The sequence below is a fragment of the Saccostrea echinata genome, unplaced genomic scaffold (assembly GCF_033153115.1).
Source record: "Saccostrea echinata isolate AGI-Se365-2 ecotype Australia unplaced genomic scaffold, CSIRO_AGI_Sech_v1 ptg000063l, whole genome shotgun sequence".
Lineage (NCBI taxonomy): Eukaryota > Metazoa > Mollusca > Bivalvia > Ostreida > Ostreidae > Saccostrea > Saccostrea echinata.
In genome coordinates, this window is record NW_026889812.1 from 196144 (window position 1) to 215385 (window position 19242).

The 19242-nt window shown below is 34.8% G+C and overlaps 2 protein-coding genes and 1 pseudogene across 2 annotated transcripts; 1 reads left to right on the plus strand and 2 right to left on the minus strand.

Moving 5' to 3' along the window:
• Positions 1-3568: 3568 nt before the first annotated feature.
• LOC133175580 (E3 ubiquitin-protein ligase TRIM71-like) lies at positions 3569-5368 on the minus strand. Its single transcript, XM_061310698.1, has one exon. The coding sequence runs from the start codon at positions 5366-5368 to the stop codon at positions 3569-3571; it is 1800 nt and encodes a 599-aa protein (XP_061166682.1).
• A 5178-nt stretch (positions 5369-10546) lies between these two features.
• LOC133175581 (CBP80/20-dependent translation initiation factor-like) lies at positions 10547-16334 on the plus strand (annotated as a pseudogene).
• Positions 16335-17400: 1066 nt separating this feature from the next.
• On the minus strand, positions 17401-19143 carry LOC133175582 (uncharacterized). Its single transcript, XM_061310699.1, has one exon. The coding sequence runs from the start codon at positions 19141-19143 to the stop codon at positions 17401-17403; it is 1743 nt and encodes a 580-aa protein (XP_061166683.1).
• Positions 19144-19242: the final 99 nt, after the last annotated feature.

The following is a 19242-nucleotide window of genomic DNA, read 5'->3' on the forward strand; positions in this document are numbered from 1 at the left end:
ATTGCAAACAAGAGTTCACTAGTGATTGAATTATATTACAAATGTATTGTCACATTGTAATTTTTGAATTTACCGGGGGAAAGTAAATACAACAAATTACAATATGACGACTTGTCATATTGTAATTTTTAGCTAACCTGAGCCGAAGGCTCAAGTGAGCTTTTACTGTTCACGGTAGCTCAGCCGGTAGAGCGCTCGCTCCGTGATCGGGAGGTCGTGAGTTCGAATCTCGGCAACGACTGACCTAAGTCGATAAAAAAATGGGTAGAAACTGTTCCTTCGTCGGGTTCTCTGCACTCTGAAGTGAAAGTTGTGGGTCCTTCGGATGAGACCTTAAAAACTGAGGCCCCTTGTCATGGTAGGCGTTGGCACGATAAAGATCCCTCACTGCTCAATGGCCCTGATTGCCGAGTAAAGGTCAAACTTTGAAGCCCTTTACTGGTATATGGCGACGTCTCTATATGAGTGAAAAATTCTCGAATGGGACGTAAAACAACATACAATCAATCAATCAATCATCAAGTGCGCTTTTCTTATCAAAGAGTGTCCGGCGTCCGTCTGTCGTCTTTAGTCCGTAAACTTTACACATTTTCGACCTCTTCTCAAGAACCATCGGGCCAATTTCAACCAAACTTACTACAAAGATGTAATAAAAATGCACTTTTCCTTTCAAAGTACATCAAGTACTAGAAAAAAGATTTATATATATTTTTTTCACTCTTAATAATAAATCTGAAGATTAGGAAAATGGTATGGATAATATTTAATTCTTTGATTAATTATTTCTACTACATGTAGGTATGACACAAAATTCGACAGGGATTTCTGATACAATGGGTACACGCAATCGGGGCGTTGGGCCAAAGACTATTACTACATGTATATAATATATCTCCCAAAGCTATGGAAAAATCCTTTTATTACATGTTTATGGATCAAAACGTGTCGTACATCAACTCCTCTTTACAAATAATTCATTTTTTTAAAAAAATAAATCTGTTCCATATATCAGAAGAACCAGATTGTTTTACACTGAGCTCATGTTTGTTTGTTTGTATGTTGTTTAAGTCCCTCTCGAGAATTTTTCACTCATATTGAGACGCAACCACTTGCCGATGGAGAGGGGAAAATGTTGTCCTATACTCGGCACTTAAGGCCATTGAGCAGTGAGGGATCTTTTTCGTGCCAGCACCTACTGCGACACGGGACCTCGGTTTATACGGTCTCATCCGAAGGACCGGTCTCCACGTCCCACAGTGGGATTCGAACCCGCGACGTAAGGATCCACTCCTTACTTCGCGATTCTAGAGCAGATGCTCTAACCACTGCGCCACGCGGGTGACCACTGAGCTCATAAACGATTTCATTGTACACTCAAAACGTCAAATGACGTCATAGGGCATTTTGTGTGTTTTACTCGTAAAAGTTCTAATATTCAACGACATATATCTCTGTAACGGATGCAAGTACCTTATAATGATCGGAATAAAAAATGTAGGGAAAATTCCCAGCTTTCAGGTTATGGCATTCATTTTTTTTATTGTGTTTGTAATTAAGATAAAGCCAACAGAAAATAGCACAAAATCAGTGATTTATGCGTGGTTTTATCAACTTCCTGCAATGATATGCAATATTCAATTCAAGTTTATGATAATTTCCTAACATCGCACAGAAAAACTTTGAGTAAAAAAATTGTTTAGTTTCTTCTCTGGTTTCATAGAATATCAATTGTTTTGATGTAACCCGAATATTTAGAAAACGCCAACAGTTAAATATCTGTGATGCTAAAAATGCGTCCAAATGCGTCTCTGGGGGTTAAAGGGTTAAAAGGACTCCTTTTGACATAAAGATCGAAAGGTAAAAGTTGACCATATTTCTTTCTCCATTTGCAATTATTTGCAATTTCCAATTTTTCTTCCCTTTTCTTTTTTCCTTAAGAGAGGGACACACATTTTTTGAATTAGCTTATCACTAAATTATGGTTGATTGATTGTATGTTGTTTAACGCCATATATATCAATTTTATATTTTTAAAATACCCTGCTTAAATTAATGTTATTTCGTTTGTTTTTCTTTTGTAGGGTTTAAAGTCCCTCTCGAGAATTTTTCACTCATATGGAGAGGCCCCCACTTGCCGGAGGGCTGCAAATTTATACCTATACTTGGCACTCAGGGCCATTGAGCAGTCATGGATCATTTTCGTGCCAACACCTACTGCGACACGGGACCTCGGTTTATACGGTCTCATCCGAAGGCACAGTCTTCACAGCTCTGCGACTCTAAAGCAGAAGCTCTAACCACTGCAGCACGCGGCGACGTGTTATTTAGGAATTTTTAATGTACTTTTAAGTACTGCCTACTAATATAGATCTTTTTTAAACGCTTAATCTATCAAAGGGGCTACAGTAACTTAAAGCTCAATACAGAAAATGATTATTGTAACTTAGATGGATTCCAAATCTTAATACTATAGATGCCGAAAATTAAGAATAAAAAGCAAATGCAACACATCATTCATTTAAATACATATATCTTTAAAGGTGTTTGCTTTTAATACCATCAGCAGATTAAAGTAATTGTGATGTGCTAGCAGCAGCTCTTCAACAAATACCTCATTAAGAGTGGAGTTTGTTTACGACCTTATTCTTTAATTGTTAGACAAAGAAAATTTAATCTTATAAATGATTTGGAAATAGCTTTTATGTCTATCATTTTAAATTATAGATAGAGTTTGATTTAGATGATTGACAATTACACTTAAACAACAAAAAATTCATCTATGACTGAAATTCGACAGAAGTTAAGATTAAGATAACACCTTTGCAATAAAAAAGGTAGGCAGGTCTGGAATCATAATCAACAGTGGAAGTTTGTTTTAAATTAATTAATGAATAAATGGAAAAAAGACAAATAATAGCAAAAAGTAAAACCATTACTGCCAATGTCAGTGTATAAATCTCCAGTGAATATTTTACATATTTAAGTTACCTTTAGTACCAACCAAACGCAGGTATATTATTTGTTTGTTTGTATGTTGTTTAACGTCCCTCTCGAGAATTTTTCACTCATATGGAGACGCCACCACTTCCGGTGGAGAGCTGCAAATTTTGTCCTATACTCGGCACTTACGGCCATTGAGCAGTGAGGGATCTTTTTCGTGCCAGCACCTACTGCGACACGGAACCTCGGTTTATACGGTCTCATCCGAAGGACCGGTCTCCACGTCCCACAGTGGGATTCGAACCCGCGACGTAAGGATCAACTCCTTACTTCGCAACTCTAGAGCAGACGCTCTAACCACTGCACCACGCGGGCGACCGCAGGTATATTAAGGCAGTACCCAGATCATTTTTCTGCGAATCTAGACTTTTTCCTAAAGTTCACTTCACACAGCTTACTATGACGCATACTCTATTGGCAAGTAGGATATCTGAGTGCAGCCTTAATATACCCGCGTAATTTCACCCAAACTTACTCAAAATAAGAAGTACATTTGTTACAAGTTTTATTTAGTTTTCTTTAGGTTTACAGATGTTTCAGGTAAATAGAACCAATAAAGTGATTGATCTCACTCCAGGTATTTGATTTTCTTCACACAACTTGAAATGATGATGAATTGCAATACTCTGAAACCAATAAGAAACAAATTGTCATCTGCATCAGTACACAGCCCACATAGCGTAATAATGCTATTACAGCTTATGTAATTTAGGAACTGTCCATCCTCATTTATGATGTGGACACAGTCATTGTTATCATCACTTATAAGGATGTGACCCTGACTGTCTGTAGTAATTCCCGTAGGATTGAATGGTTTATTCTTTGGAGCAGGAGTATGTCCAGTATATCCGAATCTCAGATTCCCGGCCTGATTGACAACCACTACTGCTTTAGCTCCACAGTCAGCCACACAAATATCCAGGTTTCTGTTTTCACAAATGCGTTTATCAGAACCACCAGATGAGTAGAGAGGTGCACCTTCATCATCAAACTGTATGGATTGTTTTTCTGTGGAATCAGAGTATCGGACAACTTTTGATTGTTTGTTGTCCTCACTTTCCATGGTAATCAGCAGCTCACCAGAGAAGGTACTACAAACACCTCTAGGTCCCCAGTTCTGTAGTCTTATCACCTCCTCTATGCCCTCATTCTTCACAATGTTGACAGTTTTGTCCTTGTAATCAGTGTAAATAAGATATCCATTTCTTGACACTGCTATGTCTGCTGGCCCGTTTCCTGACTTTGTTGTGATTGTCTTTAGTGGTGAGCCCTTACAAATATTGCGGGATATTGAGTCCAGATTGAAATTGAACAATGATGAGTACTGATTAAGATTGTAAAGTGCCAAGGTACTGCTTCCTCCACATACCCAGATCTTTTCATTTCTTAAATGGGCAACATTTCGAGGGCGGCATGAATATGAAATATTTTTAACGACAATCATTGGTGTCTCAAGTAGCTTTTTTACTGGTAATCGGCTTCCAATATCTGGTGATATTTTCTCGACAAACGAAGACTCAACTTTTGGTGATTTTTGAGTTGTCTTTATACCGTATTCATGCTCCTCTGATTTAAGGAAAATTGATGAAAAATGCCCAAAGAGTTTACTCAGTTCTTCCCCTTTCGTTGTTCCTGGAGTGAAATTAGGTACAGACAGAATATGTATTTGTGGAAGACTTTCATACTGATTTAACCTGGATTTTACACTTAATGGTATTGAAATGTTCTTAGAGTTAGCTGCAATATCAAGTGAATCAATTACATCTTTAATGTCAACAATTTTCTTTTTAATTTCTTCCAGATATTTTTTTAAAGTTTGTAGCTGTGAGGCCTTCATTTCATCAATTTGGGTTTTAAGTTTTCTGACAAGTTTGTCAATTTTTCTGTGCCAGTCCTCTCCATGTTTTGTAATGGTTGTTGAGATCTCTCCATATTCCTTCTCTAACTGACACATTCTGTTTTGTACATCAGCTGCGATGTTTTGGTAGGTGGGATATATTGTTTCCTTCAATTCAGTTTGCTCTTTTCTGATCAAGTCTTTTTTTTCACCCAGAGCATGCAAGATTTTTGATAACTTATGACCGAGATGTTCATCAGATGCCAGGCAAGTGAGGCAGACAGGAATGTCACAGTGTTTACAGTACATCTCACATTGTTCTTTTTCATGGGAGGCACATACAGGGTAAAGGGGAATGGTTTTCCTACACTGAAATTTAGCCACTTGGTGATCATTGGATTCATCAGAGATATGTTCTCCCACACAGGACTTGCAAAGATTAATAAGGCATACATCGCAGTACATCTGTACTATAGCAGTATCACACAGGTCACATCGAATCACGTCCTGGGAAGTGGTACGGGGGTCCATAACTAGCTCTGGTGGCTCTTAAAATAGTAAAGTTTTATATTTATTTTTTAAAAACAATTTAAACTTGTACACAAGGCATCAAATAATAGATGCTTTTATAAAGGTTCATGTTTTGCACTACTTGCTATGAATTGTAAAAAAAAAAAGATTAGAATTTTTTATTCATATAAAGTTGAGAATATCTCTTTCCACATGGAAATTGGAGAGATTTAGTCGTTAAAAATGGGTTTCAAATGTTCAATGTACCAACTTGAATTTAAAATTTAATTGCTATTGGTAAGACTATGTTGTACTATTCAAATATATTTTTTGAGGATATGCCGATTTCTTTAGCAATATTTTAATTATGTTTTTTAAACAAATAATTACTAAAACCTTTATTGATTTTTCCATATTTAAAATCAAATTGTAACATGTGAATAACTCCCTAGAAATTGTTGTGTATGAACTAACTCTTGTTTTGCCATGCATTAGTCAAGTGAGGCAATATCTGCTTTGAAAGGATGTATTCACAATTTCAAAGGATTCTATCTATTGGAGAGATCAGTTTTCCGGGAAAACTTCATTTAAAAATCAATGTTCATTAGTTGTTTTCTACCGTATGTATGTCTAATTTTTCCAATTTGTATTTTGAACTTAAAATTTATTATTTACAACTTTAAAATTAAGCTCCAAAGTTAAACCACCGATTTTTGCATGAATTTTGGCCTAGAAATCATTCAGAGAAGACTTGAATCTAAAAAAAAAAAAAAAAAACATGATATTTTGATAGGTAGTGTTGTAAGGAATAATGCAAGATTTTTTTTAAGGTCATCCCCGCACTAAGATCGAAATTAAAAGAAAAACCTACAAAAATAAGAAAACCTGTTGTTTACAACCTGGTTCAGAATAGTTAGATTGGTATAACAACTGAGTATTAACACTGCAAATACATTTTTTTTTCAGAGTCGTAGTTCGAATTATGCACTTGGTGCCCCACTTTTATAGTTTTACATTATTGCCTTTTCAAACACTATATGTATTATGGGGGCTTATGTATTTTCCTTCAATTATTTATCTTTCAGGCAAATTCATTCTTGATATAAAAGATACTAAAGAGAAAGCAGATCGTAAATTCCATTGTAACTAAAACACAGTCAAGAGGGACTACACCTCAGTATAGCACACTTTCTTCGAGGACAAGAATTATTCACTCTGCAATGAGCTGCCATGCATTTTTTACGTTACTTTTATTCTGTCCGTACTACTAGTACTTGCCTGCGTTATTGCTCTGGAAAGTATATGTATTGCTTGTTTTATCCGAGCTTAATATATACAGATGAACCTCTGTATCTCGAACACTGATATCTCGAATATCATGGATATGTCGAAGTGATCTGTAAGTCCGAACCACTTATTCTTTAAGTTTTTTTTACCCATGAAATCTCGACTCCCCGGATATCTCTAATTTTTTCATCCGTCCAACCGAGTTCGAGATAACGAGGTTTTACCGTATTTACTAATACATACATGTACTGATTCATTTTTCTAAATTCAGATCTCAAGCTTCGCCTTGGGAAAAAGTCCTGGCCTAGGGGAACTAAAAATATGCTTACATCATCAATGATATACTTAACTGTATAATATGCATGTACATGTTTTACATAAACCATAAAGAATTAAAAGATTTGTCATAATGTGACATGTACATGTATTTGCAATGATGTGAACATGTATTGTAACCGAACCAGTGATTGCCCATGTTCCCATCAGCATAAACCACCCCCACTCTCCCAAAGGCCCTTGAACATTATTATTTTAAAGAGAATTAGTGGCAGGTTTTATTCATGTTCAGTCAGCGTTCACGAGTTTTACATGGAAACAGAAACTGCAAACAATTGTCATTGTGAACTAGATATATTCATTTAACTGAAAAGTGGAGATTTGAAATTTAAGAGAAAAGTCACATACATGTTTAAATGTCAAAACTGAAAGAAAGTAGTGTTGAAAGGAAGAATTTAGACTAGCACCCTTATATATTGATTAGAAAATGATGTTTCAATAAGACATCTCAGATTTTAGAACAGTTCGCAGAATAATTGCTTCTAGTTCTCAGTAAAAATATATTGTCCCATCCAGTAACTTTTTTTAAAGCCAAAAACCAAGAACTCTATTAACTCTATCCAGTAATTTTTTTAAATCAAGAATACAAGAACAGGTATGGTGAAACTGTATGAAAATATTACAATCTAAAAACTACCTGAATGTCCCACGTGCCGTCCTTGCTGACCAAAACCATGAAGTCTGTGTCTCTATGTTCTACTCATATGACACGGTCGTGTTATCTACCTGTCAGGTGCTTTACAAACTGACCTATCAAGAAAGATACAGGTAATATATATCGGAGCTCAGTAGTCAATTGTTTGCTATTACTATCTGTTAGTACATATGTACACATTTTTTCCTCTTAATCTTTGTGTCAAACTTTAAATCATGCAACCCACTGCATGATTTATGTGCATTAAATAAATCAAGGTACTTAAACTAATGAAGGTAGTGAAAAACATATTGAATATTGGTGCACTGTATTTGGAAGGTTGTTCCTAAGTTAACTAAATATGTAGAAACCTACAGCGATAATCTCATTATACAAGCTACTTCTTTTAAATTTGATGAAATCATTAAAATTATTTTTAAAAACTGTAAGTGGGTATCGCATATATGTAAAAGAAATTAATCAATTCTGGCATCAGAGCAAACAGGCAAGTTCTATTCTATGGTCGATACAATAACCTTGTCAGCAAATACAATCTATCATTAAGTCAAACGCTGACTGACGTTTTTTGTACTTATTGTTAGGCCAAACTGAAGTGCACACTACCAGAGTAGCTTTAAGTGCGGGATTTTGCCTACATTTTCCAGATGAGTTAACAGATTTAAATTTTTGGAGAAGGTCTATAACCAAGAAACTTTAAGACCAACCTGAACCAAACTTGCATGGATACACACTAACCGAGTTGCTGGATTTGACCTGCATTTAATGATCTTCCAGATGAGTGACAAGGTTAAAGTTTCTGAAGCAGGTCCATTACCAAGAACTATGAGGCCTGTCTGAACCAGACTTGCTTGGATGGTACAACAAGGGAAGAACACTCTCAAACTTGCCTCGGATGCTGGAATTGATTTACAGTTTTAGATGAGAGACTAGTTTAAAGATTTTAGATAAGTCCGTTTCCTGAAACTGTAAGCCCTATCAGACCAAATTTGCATAAATGTTGCATGTAGGGATGCACAATACTAGAATATTAGTTTAGTTGGGACTTTGCCTTACTTAGTAAGCATCGCATGCAGCACATTGAAGGTTGCATAAAGGAAGCGCCGCCTAATTCATGCGGGAAATGTATACTGTGACATCGCACAAAAATAGCAATTCCTCACAAAACCTGAAAATGAAATAATTTTCGATTTTAAACTGTATAAAAGTAATGAACTACATCAAAACATCATTGCATCATGTGTTGTCGGTAGTTAAATAAACATAAACTAGTCATTGATCGCACTTGTCTACATGACGTCATCATGGTAAAATTTGGCGCATTTTATGTGCAGTGAGAGGCGGTTCAAGTAATTTTTTCACGAGGAAAAATGCATTTCATTATTAAACAGGATGTAATTTACAGATGTAAGATAGGCCATAAATACCAATATGAAACATTTGTTTAGTGCGATTATTTATTAACTATCTGGAGTTTTCTGCGTGCAATTTGAGGCCTTGTATCATTTTCACCGATCCAAACTTTATTATTGAGCTTAGTTTCCGGTTCAAAAAAATATATCCATGTTTCATCACCAGTTACAATCTCATTTATTCGCCTTTCGTCACAATCTTCATAAATTGTTAGTAACTGTGAAGCCATTTCTACCCGGATGCGCTTTTGCTCTTCCGAGAGAAGATGTGGCACCCATCTAGCACAGACTTTCTTAGCTTTAAGTTTTCCTTTAAAATACGAAACATTGCTGACAAATTAATGTTAGTTAAGTCTGCTATTTCCTCAACTGTATATCTGGCATCATCAGCTATCGTATTTTGAACAGTGACGATTTCTTTTTCGCAATATGCACAAACTGGACGCCCCGAACGGGGGTCATCTTCAATTGATTTTCTACCCTCTTTAAATTGAACTACCCATCTTGCTATTGCTCGATATTAAAAAGCATGCTCTCTATATACTACATCTAAATCGGCTTTTATTTCTGTTGCCGTAAAGCCAAGCAATGAGCGATTTTTGCAATACGCTCTTTGCTCAACAAAAAAATTGTTCTCCTTATCAGTCATTTTTACGCCCAGTATACAGAGTATACCTAATTATGACGTCATTTTAGCAGACCTATACGTCATTTTGAATGTAAAATGACGTCACTACTAATGATATTTGCCTAAGCTTTACAGTGGTATCAGAGTCATTTTAATCCGTAACGTAGTTAAAATTTTATATACCAATTGCCAGAACTTTTGAAATGCCCCTCGTATGTAGAGACAGTTTATTACTTAAATATTTACTTGAACTAGGATATGCCCTTGCGATACTGAAATTGTTTATGATCTCCAAGCAGAACACATTTTATGCATTCATCACATGAATATCAAATAAGGCCAAATTCAATACAGAATGGAATATACAATGTTATTTCAGTTAAAATTAAAATCATGTGATAATATAATAGCTATAAAAAAATAAATTCAGTTTTAAAAGATATCTATTTGTGCACGTCTATATTCCATTGATTTCTTCATAGTTCGCCTTAACAGTGTTGCGATTCGTTGAGGTGAACTCTGTAATCTCTGATTACCTATCTTTTTGTAGATATTGCTATTTCATAAAAGTATTAATATGGTATATCTGCAACAGAAAATAATAAATTCCTCCTAGACTTTTCCCAGCATGTCCATCTCTGAGACAATCCAGTCTCATTGCAAATTTATAAAGTCTCTTGATCAGTAGACGGTTGACTAATTAATGCAATCAATAAAAATCACTAAAAGTGATTATATTCAAATTCATTTTTTGTTTCAGATAAACTTGATGGATGAACAATATTGTAATGCTCAAAAATTTGAAATAAGGTAAAATAAATACCAAAAAAGTTGAAGTTCTTTTCTACGGCTATTTGATTTACTGTTACAGTTATCATCAGAAGATGTTTTCTGAGTTATTAGTCTTAAGGGTAAGATGTTCTGAATTTGTCTTATTTTGGTAATTATAGCATATTTTGAAGTCTGAATAAGAAAACCACATGTGTAGTTTATTTCATATAGAGTGGGGTATCCCCACCAGCTAGGGGCACCATACAAGAAGTTGAGTACTATTTAAAGGGGTTGACCCTCAATCTCACTAAGGACAACCTAGAGGATATCTTGACCATATCAAAATCAATATCAACAGAGGACCTTGTGACGAACATAGAGCCAAAAGCATATATGAAAGACTTTAAAAGACCTAGAGATTGCCAATTCCGGAGCCTTTATTTGTGACAGACTTTCTAATGTCCAGGTTCAAGCGGCAAAGATCAGAAATGTTATTCTGCGATATGTGCAAGAGGATTTTAAAGGTACATCATATTTATAGTTTGTATTTGTTTTTGCTTGCCGCGTGGATTAAAAACACATAACTAATATTCTTTAGTCTTTGAAGATTAATTAGAATGGCAACTGCAATCGGCAGTTGCCAGATTCATAAATTAGAGCAATGGTTATATATCATATTATAAGCAGTTGATTAATTGGGCTTAAAAAAGTAATATGCATACACGTATTTATTAAGTATATTGAGGAAATCAAAAAATGATAAAAATTGAAAAATCTCTGAAAAGTAAAATCTTAAGCGCAGATAAGTTAAATAAGATACTTGCACCAACAACAAAATTAGTATTTTATATCCCAAAACCTAGCGCCCGCGTGGCGCAGTGGTTAGGGCGTTCGCTCCAGAGTCGCGGAGTAAGGAGTTGATCCCTACGTCTTAGGTTTGAATCCCACTGTAGGACTTGGGGACCGGTCCTTCGGATGAGACCGTATAAACCGAGGTCCCGTGTCGCAGTAGGTGCTGGCAAGAAAAAGATCCCTCACTGCTCAATGGCCCTAAGTGCCGAGAATAGGTCAAAATTTGTAGCTCTCCACCGGCAAGTGGTGGCGTATCCATATGAGTGAAAAATTCTCCAGAGGGACGTTAAACAATAAACAAACAAACAAACAAATATCCCATAACCTCACCTGATTCACCATGTATATCCCAACATACAGAGTGTAAACCCTAACGAAAAATACTATAGTTAACTATAGTTAACTATAGTGATAAATTTGACACTATGAAAACTTTGATTTACTATAGTGATAACTTTGACACTTTGATTTTCTTTAGTGATAACTATGTCACTTTGATTTACTATTGTAATCACTTTGAAAACTTTGATTTTCTAAAGTGATCACTTTGACATTTTGATTTACTATAGTAAACTATAGTTAACTATAGTTAACGATAGTATTTTTTGGTAGGGAACATCGTTGTGCACGGGATGTATACTTTCGAAGCGATACAAAGGGGGTTGAAGTACGTTTTTGTCCAAGTTCTCAATTTATGGATGCAAATACTTACGGAAGAAAGCATTATGTTATGAGTTTATGAATACCAATGAATCCATTTTACACTTTCTAGTTTTATCAAACATCTCAACACAGTTCTGAAGATTAGAGCAAGATTAACGCTACATTGTGTTTAAGATCAAATATCTGAAAAAAGCTTTGCTTTATCAACACTTTCAAATTACTATTAAATACATGATACTTATATAAATTTATGTATTAATTGTCTGTAAATTAAGTAGTTCGTATTAAAAGATACTGACGAAAAATCAATCTTGTGTTTGGGATGTATCCAATCTGTTGTACCCAGGGTGTATACCCTCTTTTTTTCTTGCAAATGTTAGTGCGAAATATCATTGAAACTTTTATACATGCAGGTGTGTAAACGAGAGAAAGTGTTAAAAAAGCATTTAATGCCTAATCAAAAAGTAACTTACAAAAGCATACTGAAGTACAAAAGAAGCTAGCTTTAAACATTCAACACCCAATTAAAAAAACGATCATCGACAGTCATAAACAGAATTGGTGCTGGATGGTGTGCAAAGAACGAACGATACCTGAATTACGTAAGATGGCACAGGGATCGAAATCTATGTAATCATGAAATCGCCCCCAAATGACCCCCTCCCCCTGCATCCAGGGTAATTTGTCCCCTCTTCAGGACAACTCGTTTAAATTTAACAATTTCGCCATGTGAAACATATTACAAACACTGTGATTAGATTACATTTCCAACATGTTGCATACCCAAGGCCAACATTGATTTTTCGTCAATACATACATTAAGATAAGTAACATGTGTTTAACAGTAAAACGAAAGTGATAATAAAGCAAAGCTTTGTTCTGATATCTCATCAAAAACACAATATATAAACGTCAATTAATCTTGCTCTTGTTTTTGAATTGTGTTGTGTTTGATAAAACTAGAGAGTGTACAATGGATTCATAAGTATCCATATACTCTTAAAATAATGCTTTCTTCCGTAGGCATATGCTTTTGGTGAAATTTATCCATAAACTGAAAAAAAACATTGACAAAAACATACACGCCGTGCACAACGGAGTATACACCGCGCATGTCATGATATACACGGTGTGATTTTTTTACAGAAGGAGACATTGATAGTTTAAAGGTTGACCTACTGCTGTTAATTTTTTTACAGGTAAAGAAGAGATGCAATCTTCAAACAACAAACGTTACCTCGGATTCGTCGCATTTCTTTGTAAGGTCTTCAGAAATGTTCGACTATCGACAGGGGACACGATGAAGCCATCAGTGACACCTATGTTTGAGTCTTAAGAAGAAATCTTAAAGAACAAAACCTCAACTGAAGATGAATACGACTGTTTATCATTATAGGTCAGTATCTCATCATATTACAGATTTATATAGGTCCACATTATATAAGATGTTTATATTCGTAATTTTCATTGGCTGAAAGGAGGTCAAGTGATATTCGTCCTTTTGTAATATTGACGCGAAAGCGCGTCCGGAGAAATTTGATATTGCACGACTCACCGTTCGGCTGCACCATCGTTACGTAGAACGTGACGTTATGATATAAGAACCATGTCTTTACCATTGTGACGTAATCATAGCCAAGTTTGTTCAGTCAGGACTGTGTCACATTATTCATTTTGAGTGATTATATAATAAAACTACTATGGACTTCAGTGAACGGTCAATATGTGGTTATAAGGGCCCATGTCAAGTGATATTGACCTCTTACACAGAAAATGATAGCGACCTCGCAAGCTCGGTCGTTATCACTTTCTGTATCTTCGGTCAATATCACTTGACATGAGTCCTTATAACCACTTATCAACCTACACTGAAGTTCATAATTGTATATTATTATATAGCTAATTAAAAATCTATAATAAAAAACTACTAAACGTCTAGAGAATTTTAGCGTTCAGTATCTTTATTTTATTGAACGCTGAGTTTGTATTACGAATATGAGTATGCCCGAAACATTCCGAATACTAGCATTCAATATCGAATGCTCCGTTTTAAATAAAATATGTCCTCTGGTCAACCGCTCAAAGGCAAATTTATGATAGGTAGTGCTAGCTAGGTAAGATATGTTTATTTTCACGCAAAATTGAAATTATTAATTAATAATTTACTACGCATTAGCCTCAATAAAACCTTAATAAGCAAATCACAACGCTTGGTAGGGTCATTGGAATGATGTGATATTGAACACTTACAGGACAGATGTTAATGTAAATACAGATACTGAATATTCTTTTTAATTTGAGTTCTTTAATTGAAATAATTAATATAAATCAATGGGAGATGTTTTAGCGTTTTAGCTATATAATAAAGGAGTTATTGAACTTATATAGGTGAATATTGGCACTCGTTGGATGTACAAATGTACTCGCAAGCTCGTGCATTTGTACAGCCAACTCGTACCAACATTCTCCAATAAAGTTTAAAAACTTTGTAATATCTCATGTAATTAGAGGTAAGAATCTAATATCAATACAGGTTCATATCTCTTATCATTGCAGGTGAGTACATCTGTATCATGTCATAACAGGTCCGTATCTCATGTTTATAACAAATCCTCATGTTATCACATATCAGTATATGTACTCCATAAAGTTAAGTTCCCTTTCTGTTGCAATTGTTTTCTTATTCAGTATTTTGTTCGATGAATTTTATGAATTAAGAGTTGATTTTGTAAGTTAAGGAGAACTTCCTCTTTATTAAGGTCAATTGATAATGCTGCACTTCTTGATATCAATTACTGAAGTCGTTTACATGTTGATTGTAAAGCTGCACTGCACTGGAAAAGACCTTGACCTTCAGGATCAGCCACGCATGTCTGGATTGCTTGATCAAATGCGAACACACGTCATAAAAAGATGGGTATGTCACATCAGGGCTGTAGGAAGCAGTTTCAGTTTGGGGGGCACAACCATAAATTTTCAGTTATGGGGCACTATCAACTACTAAAAATTCCTTGACAAGCAAAGAAAAAAAAGGTCATCAGACGTTTTTGTTGAGGGGGCACAAGCATATAGTAGCTATGTTTTCTATAGTTATCAATATGTCGGAAAAATTATTGGGGGGACGGTCCTCCAACCCCCCCCCCCCTCCCCCCGGTTCCTACGGCCATGCACATGGCACATAAGAACCGAAGTACAATATCATTAACTGCTGAAATGTTAATTTTGCAGTTGTAATTTACTTAATCTATCTAAGTATATCAGTAAGAGCAGATAAATATATCTGTAGGCTGTCATAACAAATACGGGAATTGTTTACCTCGGCCTACACTTGTACCTGAAGAACATGAGAATAATAACCACAAATTTGCTGTATCTATTGATTTAATCAATATTTATATTATCAATGAAAAACACGTAATAGGTAACTGTTCAAAAAATGTACAGTAGGGGGAATATATATAAATTTTATCGATATTTTCAGTCGACAAAAGTATGAAAAATTACATAACACATGTAACAACATAATTTAGTATGTGTTTTGTGCATTTTCTGATTTGCAAAAATGTTCATTAATATTGAAACTATGCAAACTTCTATGAATTATATTCATAATTTTCTATTTAAAAAAATTAAATTTAGTATTTTAACTCTCTGCTGACACGAACTTGGCAGTCAATATCAAATGAAAAAAAAAGCCCAACAAAATCAGAACACAAACAAGAAAATCAATGTTTTTGAAAGCCTACTAATGATTAAACAAACTTGAAATAATTTAATAGCAGATATTTCTTTTTCAAAAATCATCGCTTATACGTTCATATAGCATTTCACACAGAGATATGATAAAAGCGTATTAAGAAACTTCTTTTAAATTTTACCCATAATACTTCAGAAAAGTAGAAACTTTGTTATCTATTAATGAAAATATTAACACTATAATCTAGATAACTATAAGATTGAAATGCGAGAAAGCCAAAACAAGTCAATCAATGCTCAATGATGTGTGCAGAGTTTAATAAATCGAACAAAACCGGTGAAACGTAAACATTAACAAAATAGAGCTCGTGCCCTGTTTACAAAAACAGAATGTTTGACTTGCTGTTAAAAAGAATGTCGTTGACATCGAATTCTTAGAATATTCATGTAAGTTCAGTGTAAAATCAATTTATTTAACTGGTTTCATTTTTAAATAAACAGAGAAATTTAAAAAGTAAGACTCGCAACTGTGTCCATGCCCCTTTAAGCGGCAGATTCTAATTTCATGGAGTCTTTTGCCTACCTTGTAGTACACTCTCTTTGCATGTCAATTTTTACTCGTCACAGAAGAAGAACACGTTGGCTAGAACCAACACAGTACTGCGAGAAAGAGCAGATGAGGACTGTTGACATATTTGAGCACATTCGGCATCTATAGAAAATATGTTTTTTTTTTTCTTTTTCTCTAATTTGCTGATGTTTGTATAGTTTTTGATAGCACTTCCTATAAATTATGTGGGGTTTACATGTGCAATGTCTGGAATGTTAAAGTGTATGTGTTCGAGCCTGTCTTTTTGGCATGCATACGTTAATCGTTTCATAACTATAAAATAACTTAAAATATGTATATTATTGTATATTATCTTTTAGATGACAAAGGTAACATCATTAGACAATCTTCAAGAGAATTATATTCGAATCATACGAGGAATCTTGTCATTGTTTTCTTGTAGTGAAATTAAGATTTCACTTTGTTCATTTTTTACTCATCTCTTTGAAGTCTCATTTGATCCTAGAAGTAGTATGATCCAACTAAACGAGTCTTAATTTGGTTAGGGTAGTTTTGTAAGGATTATTTAAGTCATATAACCACTAAATGGATCAAATACCCAGCGCCTGCGTTTGAAGATTGTTGCCCCTGATTCTTTTTTCGGTTACTGGTGAATTTATACCTATGTTACTTTGATTGGATGCTTAAACGCTGATTTAGCTTTTAAGTAAAGCGCATTTCATCTGATCCGTCAGTGGTTATATGACTCATAAATTACCTTTAACTGCGACAAGACGCTTTTAATTAAGGGATTTATTCTTCACAGAATATCAACTAATGTGGTTATAGCAAGTTATACATTTATTGATAGATTTCATACTATGGATTTTTATTAATATCAGCTGTTCATTTACCTGCTTTATCTCCCTCCGTTCATTTTTGACAAGTAGAGCTGCAATCTCATCAGATACCTTTGTTATATCACGTCTTGTCGTATTGTCATTACCTACTTGAAACTTTGAACAAAATAAAAAAAAATCTTTATGATTTAAATTTTATTTTACTTGTAGCACATACACATTTGACATGTCCATTGCAGTAATCTGAATACAGATAAAATAAAAAGTACATCAGATTTATGTTTTGTTTTGCTTTCTTTCTTTAATGAACAAATTATCAGGTAAATGACCAATAAAGTGGTTGATTTTAATGCAGGTATTTGATTTTCTCCAGAGAGCTTGACAAACTGAAGAAATATTTCCAAGAAATGAGAAACAGATAGTCATCTGAATTTGTACACAACCCACCAAGAGCATAAAATCCAAATTCTAGGAATTGAAGGAATCGTCCATTCTGGTCTATTATGTGGACACAGTTGTTATCATAATCAGTTGTGAGGATGTTACTCTGACTGTCTGTAGTGATTCCTCTTGGATTGAGTGTTCTATTCCATGGAGCAGGAGTATGTCCAGAATATTTGAATCTCAGTTTCCCGAACTGATTGACTACAACTATTGCTTTAGCTCCGCTGTCAGCCACACAGATATCAAGGTTCCTGTTCTCACATATGAGTTTATCAGAACCATCTGATGAATAGAGAGGTGTACCCTTATAAACGAACTGAATGGATTGTTTTTCCGTGGAGTCAGAGTATCGGACAACTTTCGATTGTTTGTTGTCATCACTTTCCATGGTAACCAGCAGGTCACCAGAGGAAGTGCTACAGATACCAAGAGGTTTCCAGTTATTTAATCTAATCACCTCCTCTTTATTTTCATTCTTCACAATGTTAACAGTTCTCTCACATATATCAGTATACACTAGTTCTCCACTTTTTGTCACTGCTATGTCTGATGGGAGGCTGTTTATTGTCCTTGTTCTAATTGACTTGAGTGGTGAACCCTGATTGATGCTGTAGAGGGTCATGGTACAGCTATTATCACATGTCCATATCTTTTCATCACTCAACCAGGCAACTCTTCGAAGGTAGCCAAAATGATAAATACGCTGGTCGAAAAGCTCTGGTTCATTACGCAGTTTTTTTTGAGGGGCATTAACTTTTAATAATCTCTCTTTGACTAAAGGAGGAGAACTAATTATACGTTTATTTTTTGTTGTCTTTATTATGTTTCCATGCTCTTTTGATTTAAGTGGAATTAAAGACAAATCTCCAAAGTGAGAACAAAGTTCTTCCTCTTGAATGGCTTTTGGTGTAAATTTTGGTGCAGACAAAACAGGTATTTGTGGAAAGATTTTATGTTGATCAACAGTGGATCTTAAATTGATTATTTTTGAAATGTCATTAGAGTCTTTTGCAATATCTAATAAATTGATTTCCTGTTTTATGTCAATCATTTTCCTGTTAATTTCATCCAGAATTTTCTGTAACGTTTGTAACTGCGAACTCTTTATTTTGTCAATTTGGTTTTTAAGTTTATTGACAAGTTTGTCGATTTCTCTTTGCAGGACTTCTCCCTGTTTTGTTATGGATGTTAAGAGTTCTCCATATTCCTTTTCTAATTCACTTATTTTGTTTTGTACATTAGATGCCATCTCTAGGTATTTTGGATTAACGTTTTCATTTAAGTCAGTTTTGTATTTGTTTATCTTGTCCTTTTTTTCATCCAGAACTTCTAAGATTTTTGATAATTTATTACTGATATGTTGATCAGACGAAAGGCAACTGGCGCAGACGGAAATGTCACATTTTCTACAGAACATCTCACATCGTTCTTTTTCATGGGAGGTACATTCAGGGTAGATGGGAGTGGAATTCCTGGACTGGTATTTGACTACTTTATGATCCTTGGATTCATCTCCAGCAGAGATGTGTTCTCCAACACAGGCCTTACACAGGTTGACGAGGCAGGTATCACAGTGCATCTGTACTTTAACAGTCTCACACAGATCACAATGTATAACATTCTGGGCACTTGTACGAGGGTCCATGACTAGAGCTTATGACTCTAAAATTAGTAAAAGAAAACCGAATCTTAAAGAATAACTTAAGAATTGTTTCTGGTTTAATTTATAAAACCAGACTTAATT

Coding starts and splice junctions, on each gene's coding strand:
- LOC133175580 (XM_061310698.1), bottom strand. CDS start 5,368: ATGGACCCCCGTACCACTTCCCAGGACGTGATTCGATGTGACCTGTGT.
- LOC133175582 (XM_061310699.1), bottom strand. CDS start 19,143: ATGGACCCTCGTACAAGTGCCCAGAATGTTATACATTGTGATCTGTGT.